Raw genomic sequence first — 12,978 nt, 5'->3', positions numbered from 1 at the left:
TTTTTTTTTTTTAAATACAGGGTGGGGAAGCAAAATTTACAATGAACATTTAGTTGTTTTTTCTCAGCAGGCACTACGTCAATTGTTTTGAAACCAAACATATATTGATGTCATAATCATACCTAACACTATTATCCATACCTTTTCAGAAACTTTTGCCCATATGAGTAATCAGGAAAGCAAACGTCAAAGAGTGTGTGATTTGCTGAATGCACTCGTCACACCAAAGAAGATTTCAAAAACAGTTGGAGTGTCCATAAAGACTGTTTATAATGGAAAGAAGAGAATGACTATGAGCAAAACTATTACGAGAAAGTCTGGAAGTGGAGGAAGCAACAAAAAAATGTACCGAAGCTTTTATTAAAGCTCTCAAATCCAAAATCCTAAAGGATCCAACCAAATCCATGAGAAAAATGGCAATTGAACTTGAGGTAGACAACAAGAGCGTTAGAAATGCAGTAAAATAGGATTTGAAGTGAAAATCTTACACAAGAACACCAAAACACTTGTTGACAATAGCAACAAATCCAACTTTAGCAATTTTTGGGAATCATGTTTATGTCCGCCTTCTAGCCCAGATCTAAACCCTCTGGATTCTGCTGTTTGGGGCGTTTTAGAACATGCTACCAATAGAACATCACACAGCAATGTCGACTTTCTTAAAGATACTATTAAAGAAGAATGGGAGAAGTTGTCACCCAAATATTTGAGGAACACTTGCGCAAGTTTCAGGAAGCGTGTGAAGGCAGTTATTGAGAAAGGAGGAGGACACATAGAATAAAAACATTTTCTATTATGTAAATTTTCTTGTGGCAAATAAATTCTCATGACTTTCAATAAACTAATTGGTCATACACTGTCTTTCAATCCCTGCCTCAAAATATTGTAAATTTTGCTTCCCCACCCTGTAGACCCAAAGTGTTTCCAAACTTGCTTCATAACATTACTCTACATCTTGTTTGAATTTTTAGTCTCCATATCCTGTTTTTAGGGACCAGTTTCATAGAGGCACCAATACAGATAAATAAACTATTATATGTAATATATTTTAGCAGTACTTGTACTCGTGTAAACTGTCAGATTAACCCATAAAGACCCAAACCTCTGTTGTTAACCAAAACCATCTACTGATCTAAACTGTTTAATACCTGTTGATTCACTAATTCTATCAATACATGTGAATAATTGGTGTCAAATGCAGTTTGTCATCTTTTCATAGCCATCAGATATGGCCCATTTGGATGTTCAGAGGCTCCGTAGTGAACGTGGAAACACCATTATCTTCTACAACAGTGATTCACCAGTAAAACCCATGGAGTTGGATCCTTGACAGTGGATGGAGACATATGGTTTATGTTCAGTTTATTATATCTTTGCTGCAAAACTCACTTTTTCTTCAGTTTTTTTCTGTTTTGATATAATAACCTTTGAATTAACTCTGACTTTTCATGAATATCTAAATCAAATATAGGAAATGAAATGGAGGAAAATACATAATTTACAGTGAAAAATGCAAAATATAGGGGAAATTATTATTATTAATAATAATAATAATAATAATAATAATAATAATAAATGGTGATAAATCACTTAAGAAAGGTTAAAAAGAGAGAAAACTTCATCTGGGAACTACCACAAAAATAGCACTGGGTCTTTACGGGTTAAATGACAAATGTGTAACTCTGAATCTCAAAAAACATCTACGCTGTGATGTTTTTGTAACTGCTGAAGTTCTTTCCAAAGGCATACATTTTGTCAGATATAAAAGCAAGGCTGTCAGTGATTACATGCAGAATGTGTAAAATACTAAATTATTTCGACTGTAAACATTTGCATGGTGTCTGACATGCATATTTAGGATGCTCTTCCTCTTATCAAAGGCTACACAAGTAGGCTGCAATCCACCATGGACGACACAGTATCTTTAACAGTTTGTCTGAACTCCACCCAGTTTGTTTATCAGACCCCCACAAGCCCTGAACACGATGTTATTTCAACATTTAAGCAATACCACATTCTGACTTAATGAGAAAGTAAAAAAAAAAAACAGGGTTTGATCTGATTTAGTGTTGATGATAATGTGTTCATGCAAGACTCATATATCAAAGGACTATGATTTAATAACTGCTCTTAATTAAGTCACATAAAACATCTGCTGCATCCTCGATATGTCACTGCAAACAAAGTGACTGACACCAGGCTCCGGTCTGAGCAGCAAGAGTTTATCCCTTTCACTGTTACAGAAACATCTGAGTTATTTGAGACTCTGACATGTCTTGTGACTCAGCGCCGAGAGTGGCAAGTGAACAAAAGGTCAACCATCTACATCTTAAAGACATATAAAAGCCCACCATTATACAGTATAGCTAAAAGCCTTATGTAAGACTACTAATGTTACACTTGAAGTAATCACATGGACATTTTATAAGAAAGTATTATTATCCAGCAATTTAACACAAAATCTGTAATTATTCACATTGAAACTTACTTCAGTATGTCCAGGCAGCATCGGTCTCTCAGACAATGAATTAACTCCATTTCCATTGTTTTCATCTGTAAAACAAACAGAAATGCACATAAACATCATTATTTTTATTGGCTGGGGTTTTTTTTGGGGGGGAAAGGTGTCACATGTGTCTCAGAACTTATCACTGGACTATTCATGAATTAAAACAAATACTTTAAAGTAAATACTTTTGAGTAATTTTTAATAGTATTTATTTATTTATTTATTTATTTTTGCTATTCTATTAATTTTGCAGCTAAACAATACAGACCAAGAGCTATATTTAGCAAACATTTGATTTTTTTTTTCTTCTTTGCATGCACCCACATGAATAAGGACAAATAAAATAAAATAAAATAAAATAAAACCAACTGTTCCAACTGTTTTGATAGCCAATAGAATGCACAGTGTTATGAAACTCTCAGTGGTGGAGTAGGTACTCTGCTTTACCCTGGAGAGCTGTTACAGATCCCACACACATCCAGTAATTTAATAAAGATAAGTAAACTCTGTTCATGCCCATGCAGAGGACATGTTGTATGCACAATAATCAGGTTCCTGCAGAATGGCCTATCCCTTTAAGAGTAATGAGCCAGCCAATAACTGTTATGACTGTGCATGGATATCAGACGAGGGCCCAATAAAAATCCTACTGTTCATGAGCAGACACAGGCACTTGCCATACTGGGCTAAAAAGGGGAAAAGACAGCCGTCAGCACACACACTCACACACTCACCCACACTCACATGCTTTTCTCTGTCTGTAGTATAATGACACACAACATTCCAGCCTTTTTCCCAGTGCGCCAGGCTCTGGCACAGGGAATGTGCTCATGTAGCACTGCTCTACTCACTGCCTGCCTCCCTTTTATTCCTGAATAGTGGGAAAGTGCCACTTCCTGTGGGGGAGGCAGGAACGTGCATGAAGACATCGGCGAGGATGAGGAGGAGGGGCAGCAGAAGTCCTCCCCCCCTCCATATGAAACACAGTCAGCAGACAAAGGACGATCTCATGCCTCTTTTGGCATCCACACAGAGAAACACTTCAGATGAGATGCAATGATCTGACAGACAGTGTTGTGAACCTATGAGAGACAGTATTTTCATGGGGGGGGGGGGGGGGGGGCACGCTATGACACGCCAGAGACTCACTCAAGAGGAATGGAAATGTGCCGTATCAGTGAGAGCATAGGAATCCCTGAGGTATTCAAAGGACAAATCACTGTGTAATTTTTCCACTGGGTTTGTGGGAAGCACCACTAACTCTGCTGCTCTTTTTTTTTTTCTCTCTTTCCTTTTTCGTCTCACTCCAAATGTAAATAGAAAGTTATCTGACTCTGAGTTAAGCAAATAGAAGCAAAAGGCCAGCAGCACTTTGTATCTACTCAGTCAGACTAACTTCCCTATAGCTAAAAATTCTAGTGGTTTCATATTCTATCATATTTCTATTGTTTATTTTTTTGGCATGACTGAGTCTTTGCCTAAATTTGTGGCTCATTGTACAATGAGAAGTACATATAATCTATGAACATTTTAATTTCTTTGTATATATAAAGACAGATTTGACTGCATAAAACTAAAGTCTAGTCTAAAGTGCAAACCACAACATTGCAAATACATAAAAATAATCACATATGGCAACAGTTTTAACAGTGCTTGGCTTTTACACAGTGTTTGTATTGCTTACTGAAGTGCTACAGCTGTTTCAGTTTTGCGATCGTATGGTGGTAATTAAAAGCAGTTCACCAGTTCATCCCAATTAAGAGAACTACTTCAAGTCAATAATCTACCTGCTGAAAACAGATCCATTTCATTGATTGGTATGGTCGAAACATGCTTTGTCTTCTTCCTTTAAGGTGGAATGGTCTTGTTATGTTTAAACTTGTCACTGTGGACATTTCTTATGCTTAAACTTACATATAGTTGGTTATCAACTCAAAGTCTACAGTCTTTTCATTGATGGAAAGTTTGTCATAGTTGAAAATGTACAATTTCCCATAATACACAACTGATGTTTGCAATTGATTTTGTCTGCATGTTATCTACTTGACCCACCTTAGCCATACAGTCACATGTTTACACCTTTTATGAACAGTTCAGTCTTTTAAAAATATTTATGGCACAGTTCTGTTATTTATTGTGTATAGTTGTTCTTATATTATATTTTTATTTACTTACATTTTTGGGTTATATCACAGTGTCTTGTTATCATGCCATGCTGTTCATATGTGCACTTTTTAAACAAATTAAATTGAATTGAAATGAATTGAATTGTTGTGGTTTTAGTTGTATGGTGTTAAAATAAATATGTGCTTGTTTCCTTAGCCATTTTTTATTTATTTTTCTTTTTTGTTTATTTGTTCTCCAGTTTGTCGCTCCATTGTTGTTGTTTATTTGTGTGGTGCAAATCCAGAATATTACCCGCAGCAAAACAGATGTACAATCTTGTCATCATGCTCACTAAGTTGCACACAAACATATAAATGTTCATGCAGCACATATAACATTACATTCAAACAAACAAAACAACCATAGTGTACATATGGTTGCTGATGATGCTGTCATTTTCTAGCACATCCAGCTAGGCAACCTACTTATACTCCAGCAGCTGTCTATTTACAGGAGCTCAGATATTCTTTTGAGCATAAGCAGATTGTCATCTCAGTGAAATAAATATGCCAGTTTGCTCTAGTGGGCTCTAAATTGAAGGGACACTTGTAACCACTATTAGAAAGGAGTAGTGACCCAAATGACCGGCTGAAGCTGAACACTCCCCGACAAGGCTCTTACAGAAATCAACTGGATAATGGCCTTGATTCAGAACATTCAATTTGATGTCTCTATTATAGTTGGGGCACTAATTATGGGAGAAGCATGAGGAAATGAGCAGATAGAGTTTTTTAAAAAAAAATGCAGATGCTTCCATGTTTCCATGCAGGTGCAGTGTATATGGTCAGTGACACTGAAAAGATGGATGGATGGATGGATGGATGGATGGATGGATGGATGGATGGATGGATGGATGGGTGTGTGGTAGGGGGTACTGCATGGATGGATGGATGGATGGATGGGTGGGTGGGTGTGACGTCGGGGGCGATGGATGGGTGGGTGGGTGGGGGCACTGCATGGATGGGTGGGTGGGTGTGATGTCGGGGGCGATGGATGGATGGATGGGTGGGTGGGTGGTAGGGGGCACTGCATAAATGGATGGATGGATGGGTGGGTGGGTAGGTGTGACGTCGGGGGCGATGGATGGATGGGTGGGTGGGTGGTAGGGGGCACTGCATGGATGGGTGGGTGGGTGTGATGTCGGGGGCGATGGATGGATGGATGGATGGATGGATGGGTGGATGGATGGGTGGGTTGGTTGATGGGTGGGTGGGTGTGTGGTAGGGGGCACAGCATGGATGGGTGGGTGGGTGGGTGTGATGTCGGGGGCAATGGATGGATGGATGGATGGATGGATGGGTGTGTGGTAGGGGGCACTGCATGGATGGATGGGTGGGTGGGTGGGTGGGTGTGACTTCGGGGGCGATGGATGGATGGGTGGGTGGGTGGTAGGGGGCACTGCATGGATGGATGGATGGATGGATGGGTGGGTGGGTGTGATGTCGAGGGCGATGGATGGATGGATGGATGGATGGATGGATGGGTTGGTGGGTTTGTTGGTTTGTTGGTTGGTGGGTGGGTGTGACGTCGGGGGTGATGGATGGATGGATGGATTCTATCATAAATCTTTATAAATGTCAAACCAATTAAAACAAATACACCTAAAGAGGACACCCGGTGTGCTACCATCTGGTGGAGGTGCAGGTCTCCATGCCAGCCTGTAAGAGCCTGAAGGACAAAACTAAAGAGTGCACATTTAATGGCAGCACAACAGACAGAGTACTATTGTATCCTAAGATGAAAAGGCTGTGAAGGACACAAACAATTGATCCTTTTCTTTTGACCTTAACAGAGTTGCAAGCAGGACCCTAGCATGTCCATGGAAATAGAAAACATGCTTAGAAACATTTCGTCTAATGAGTCGTCTTGTGTAAAATGTTACAAGACCTCTGACCTTCATTCTTCTGTGCAGTAGATTGAAGGCTAATACGGGGTCATGTGAATTAGGGTCAGATGAACTGGCTGTACATGCCTACAGTACCATATATACACAATAGCATGCTACTGGGTGAATATATCCAAACTAACAGACACGTGCAGATCATGCAGGAAGAGAAACGAGCAGCAGGTACTATTTGGTGTTCTGTCTGTGAGTAAGTGAAACGATGCCAAAATCGACTCCACTACATCTGGATGAGGTTTCCATTTCCTGTAATCAGCACTTGGCTCTAAAAGCAGCCTGCCTGCTTCTAGATCCACTGATAACCCCCACAGAAGACATCCATCTGCCTGTTTATCTGTTACTTTGGAGCCAATATGTGAATGTATCCACTGGTGAATCACCAAAACACTCCATTTATCATCTGAACAGACGCTCGACATAAAGATGTGAAAATCACCATCATTCACATCCGCACAATCACAGCTGTGCACAAATACAGTATTGTGACTAAAATAAAGCACTGATAGAAAAATTCCGAGATGCAATCTGAAAAACAAGACAGAGGGCTGGATCTACTAAGATCCCAATTTGCGTGTACTAATTTGCGTGCACAATCAAGAATTTGGCATGAGGTTGAACCATGGTTTGCAGGTGATTTACTAAGTGTGACGTAGGCTGGCCATTTAGCGGTTGGAGGTCAGTGAAATGAGGAAGGAGATGAGGCAGAGGCAGGAGATGGCGTGGTCCACAATTTTTAAAAATATTTTCAATAATCCTTTTCCAGACAAAAGTGCAGGTGCTAACAAAGTGCGAATGCCAAAAAAAGTGCAAGTGCATATGGAGATTAGAGTAGCAGTGTCTTCTCCAGCAGCAGAACCCCAACTGGTGAAAATGGGTGCCTTTTATACTGTTCAACTAACTGGATAAAACCACTACAACTCCATAGGGGAGTTACAAATCTACATAAATTGTTAAAACTAATCTAAAACCTCCATAACTAAAACCCACAATCTTATCCTATCTAAAACCCAAGCCGTATATCTAAAAACTCTAAATCCAAACACCAAAGTTAAATAAAAACCCATAAACTAATAAAATACACCTCCTGGCTCCCCCACACATTTCCCTGCCTTGGTCTAGGCCGGAACCTTCTTAAGGCTGTTGTTCCTGCAGGGACTCTTTTCGTTGACGGACCTGGACACAAGGACAGGGTAAGTATAAAAACACTCTAAAACACCATTCACTAAACGCTTTAAAATCCACTCACACAGACACTAAATAAAGCTAAACTTAAATATTGCACATTTACATTGCACTCCATCTTTGTGTGATCTAATTTGTCTCCCTTTTCTCCAGGGCCAAGCAATCGTCAATTAAAATACAAGCACCACTGGATGTAAAAACTGAAAAAGAAAGACAATAAAATCAATAACTACTTTTAAAACCAATCACGTGCAGTTATTTTGTTTGTGCAAATATGTTTGTTTAAAGTGCTGTGCTGTAAACTACATGTGCAAGTTAAAGTGCTTAAGTGAAAAAAGGTGCCTGTGTTCATACTTACGTGAGAAACGGCTGTTTGTCACACTAAGACTGCCCACGCAAACAGATGCAAACGTGTTGGAGACCGCCCTATTTAAATGAGGATTTTGCGTGAGCTACTGGTTGTTGTCATGGAGACAGTACACTGGAAAAACTACTCTGGGAGATGCTAGCACTAATGACAACAGTCAAGGGTGGACTGACCAGTAGGACATTCTGTCAAAGTCCAGAACGGCCGTCTGATGTGAATCAGAAAAAAATATGATAAGCGACATTAACGACAGTCCCACCGATGGCTACGACTGTCTGATGTGGTGAATCAGGGGGAAAAAGAATGTCGAGTTTTGATGATGGTGACAGCTACATTCAAAGTTAATGTGTTTGGGGCTGTTCAAATGAATACGTGAAATTCCACAAACAAGCAAATACGGATTAAAAGCGCCACAAAGACAGGCGATATGTTTTAATGAGCGCTTACTCATTCATTCTAAAAATGTTCACATGAGGGTGAAAAATGCATTCTCTGAGTCTTGTTTCATCATTTCGATGTCTCCTTAGTACGACAATAACCACGTCCTTGTGTGCACAACTACGCACACAAACCATTTGCACCTCCCTTTCAGAAGTGTTAAATATAGACACAGTTTCTATGAGCAAAATTGCTTTTGGGTTTGTTAAATCACTTTGCGTGTGCTAAATTAATATATTTACATTTTCTCCTCCCAGCACACAAACAATTGCACATAAACACCCCATATTGGATATTCATTGTGTCAAATGTACTAACTGGATGCAGACACACTATTTTGCACCTTTAAAAGACGCAACCCTTAGCGTACACAGTTAGAAAATCAGTTTGTACATTATTTTGCGTGTGCAATGAGTTTGCACACATTTTTATACATGCAAACATTTAATAGATCCAGCCCAGAGTTGCTGGATTCTGGAATCAGAAGGCTTTATTTGCAGCAAGGAGTCAGGTACATACAGCAGGATGCAGCAGTTGACTGACTAACACCAGGAAGTCTAAGATCTTATGAAAAAATATGGATAATACAACCATTGGTCTAAGTGTCCAAACATAATGATGTTGATCAAGTTCACCATTAGGTATCCAAAACACGGTGATGCATGGGTTCAGTGACCACATTTGTACTCTTCTCCCATCTACCCTATGGTCTGATATCCCCAAGGGCAACAGGCTGCTCTGGCCCTGAACTGGTGCTACGAGACAGGAAACATGCAGATAGAGAAGACATATCCTGGGTGTTTTCTCACAGGATATGTCATCACGACCCATCCATGACCCATTCTCTGGACACCTGGTATTTACAGAGAATAGTCGAATATTATATTTCTCTAACAAGCGCATACAGTCATAATAAATTGAGTATCTTTTTATAATGGACTACAAGATGTAACCATAACTTTTTCCGAAATTGTAGATAATAAGATAATATACAATATCTATTTATTTATTGCTCTATACATGTATCTTGTTTTTATATATTTGTTTACTGATTGTATACATGTGGCTATTGTTTATTATTTTTTTAACCCTTTCATGCATAGGTCACTCCAGTGGACAGTTATTCTCCAGCTGTTCTCTTGTATATTAATGGGTTTTGATGTTTTAGTTCCATATCAGCCAACACAGTGGACACTTACGCACCATCCCATACACTGGCATTCAGACCATTACTGTAACTTTGCTGTTCTTGATAAACCTGATCTGCACTAACATGTTTAAGTGTAAATCAATTGTTATTTGTTAGACAAGAAGTTTTTTTTTTTGCATATTATCTCCATGAATTGAGTAATTACTAGCATTAGAATATATTAAAATGTGAGAAGACATCAGATTGGCAGCATTAAAAATGTTTTTACTTCATTGTTTTCATATCACTTTCTGATATTGGGTTTTAAACATATGTTTCTTTATTTCAAAAATTAAATGCATGGATATTTTTGTAACTCCATAGGAAAAAAAAACTCGATTGCATTGTTTTTTTCATGCCTAAGGAGGAATAAAAACACTGAAGAAAAAAATCTTGACTAAGGTTCTCACAATTCATGCATGAAAGGATTAATGATACAGTGACAAACAACATTGTATTGTATTCTATTAATTTCACTTCTATTCTGTAAAATTTGATAAAAGCACAGGGGGCAGTTTTGCACAAAGATGATTGATGATATTGGGGATATGCATAAAACCCTAAAAGAGCATGTAATGTTATGTTATTTACATATATCCTCAGGTAGTAGATTTTCAGATTTTTTTCTCTTTGGTATTTCAAAATGATACTGAATGAATGACACTGATACACAGGGTTGGGCGATCTTACAGTCTAAGATCATGATCCGTCTTTAATTTGTATATGCTCTACTATTCGGAGGGATTGCTTAAGTTGTGTAATTAAAAGAAATTATGTGTAATGTGTTGCTTTCTGGCTGCTGCTGATTTAATGACAGATGAAATGATGACTTCAGAAAATAGTAGAACAACTGTAAGACTGTGAGCTGCCAATCCGGCCTCTGAACTACTTTAGAGTTACATTAGAGTAAAACAACATTTTCGGTTCATTATAAAACTCTGGCGGGATAAATTAAGTCATATCCTAGGTAAGTAATGGAAAGACTGAAAATGCCACAGATGAATTTTATGTAGGAAAGTGTGGACTGGTCGTACCAGTAATTATTGCAATAACATCAAACAAACATAACCTGCTGCCCACTTTTAATCCCCTTCAGCCAAATATACTGTAAGATTCTGTTGGAAGTTACTGCTCTATAATTTAGATTAGACTGTCTTTGTGTAAAACTTATTGCATACATATTTCAAAAGCCAACTCAAATCCCACCTCTTCAGATCATCATTCGAAAACTGACCGCCCGTTCAACCTCCTCCACTCTCATCTACCTTCTTTTGTGTGTTTTTCTTTTGTCAGTATTTGTCTCTGTATTTGTTCTTCGATTATCATTTAGTATTAACTTCCTATCTGTTTACCCGTTGGATGTATGTTTGTCCCTTGGTTGTTTATTGTAAAGCGTCTTTGAGTACTTAGAAAAGCACTATATAAAACTGATGTATTATTATTATTATTATTATTATTATTATTATTATTATTATTATTTGAAAGTACTCAGATATTATAATTTAATAAACCACAAGGCCATTTGACCTTGAAAAAGTAGGTCAAGGTCATATATTTTCAATAGGCTTTTGCTCCATGCCAAGATGCATCCACAGTATAAATTTGGTGCAGATATCGCAATGCATTCTTCAGATAATGCGATTATGTTGTTGAATGGACAGACAGATGGACGAACAGACGACAAAACGATTACAATACCCCTTCAGCCATACGCTGGTAAAAATACAGAGTTTCAAGTCAGACAAAAACAACAAGCCAATTAGGGATGTAACAATTACCGGTATAACGATAAACCGCGGTAAAATTGCAGACAGTTAGTATTACTGTTTAAATTCTAATTATCATGATAACTGTGTTTGATTACCGCACTTTTAGGGGAAAAAACCCTATGTAAAGCTATGATTTTCTGTCAAATATTTGAATATAGTTATAATTTATTATAATTTTGATTTTATATACCTAATATTTGGAACCAATATTCACTTTTAAAGTCTCTGAAAAGGTTCGTTAAGCATCTTTGTGTTATTTATGCAATAAATTTTTCAAATCCGATTTTTTTTTTTGTGTGTGTGTTTTCTGGCCTTTTATGTTTTTATAGTAGGTTAAAGTGAAAAAATAATTGGCAGATGATATACAGGGTGTCCCATAAGTCTACATACATAGGAGACATAATACATTCCATACATATATGGTTCTAACATGTATTTCTTTATATTTCAGATAACCCAAAGAATGCATTTGAATAAAGAGCAACGAATTGAAATCATCCTGATGGCCGGTTCAGCAAGCAGTCGTATGGTTGCAAGCGCATTTAACAGAAAACATGGGACGAGTATCACACACGACACTGTGGCAAAACTTATTGTCAAGTTCAAAAAAACAGGAAGTGTTTTGGATCAATTTGTTCCTGACAAAATGGCCGTCATATAGAGCATATTATATAAATAAAAATGGTTTATGTCAAGAAACGTTTATTTTTCCTATGTATGGAGACTTATGGGACACCCTGTAGATGAAGTTGTGCTGAAAAAAAAAAGATACCAAACATGGGTATAGTAAACATTTGTTTCTATAGTATATAAAGGCTAAATCAGAAGTACTGAAAAACGGCCAAAATAGGCTCAGACCACTAAGGGTTAATATTTGAATGTTTCTGCCAGCAGAAAGTGCACTGTGCCTATTATTTTATTTGTTTTTTTTTTTGTCTTTAAATACAACTTGGTTAAAATCTTTCAGTGTGTGTATAAGTACTTTTTGATCATGTTGAGCACAATTTCAATAATACCACAATAATAATGATAACCGTGATAATTTTGGTGACAATAACCGTGATATGAAATTTTCATATCGTTACATCCCTAAAGCCAATACACACAGACAAACACACACAGCGTAAACCTCCAGACATAAAAGAAATACAGAAAGACTTGTTATAGTTTGGCTGTGATTCATCTACATTTTTATCAGAGGTGAGAAGACAGAGGTTCATGGTTTCACATCAATATATCATCACATGATCTTTTGGTCTGGACAAATTGATCACTGATATGATGTGATCAATAATAAATGGCCTGCATTCTTCTGGTACTTTTCTGTCTTATTGACAGTCAAAGTTCTTTACAGGCTTTAGGAGAAGCTCAGGGTTCAGTGTCTTGCCAAAGGGCACTTTATCATGTGGGCAGGGGCGGCGTTGAACCACTAACTTTATAATCTGTGAGGGACTC

The 12,978-nt window shown here is 37.8% G+C and overlaps 1 protein-coding gene across 2 annotated transcripts in view; it reads right to left on the bottom strand.

Moving 5' to 3' along the window:
- The window catches only part of ano5b (anoctamin 5b), a 55,977-nt gene that overhangs the window by 28,766 nt on the left and 14,233 nt on the right, over window positions 1-12,978 (bottom strand). For both annotated transcript variants that reach the window (XM_030163439.1, XM_030163440.1), the window contains one exon: window positions 2,489-2,553. In XM_030163439.1, coding sequence (XP_030019299.1) covers window positions 2,489-2,553 — 65 coding nt within the window. The remainder of the gene's footprint in view (window positions 1-2,488; window positions 2,554-12,978) is intronic.

This window comes from Sphaeramia orbicularis, chromosome 3, assembly GCF_902148855.1.
Source record: "Sphaeramia orbicularis chromosome 3, fSphaOr1.1, whole genome shotgun sequence".
In the NCBI taxonomy this organism is placed as follows: Eukaryota; Metazoa; Chordata; class Actinopteri; order Kurtiformes; family Apogonidae; genus Sphaeramia; species Sphaeramia orbicularis.
Note: the sequence above shows the minus strand (reverse complement) of the source record. Positions and strands in the feature narration are given on the sequence as shown.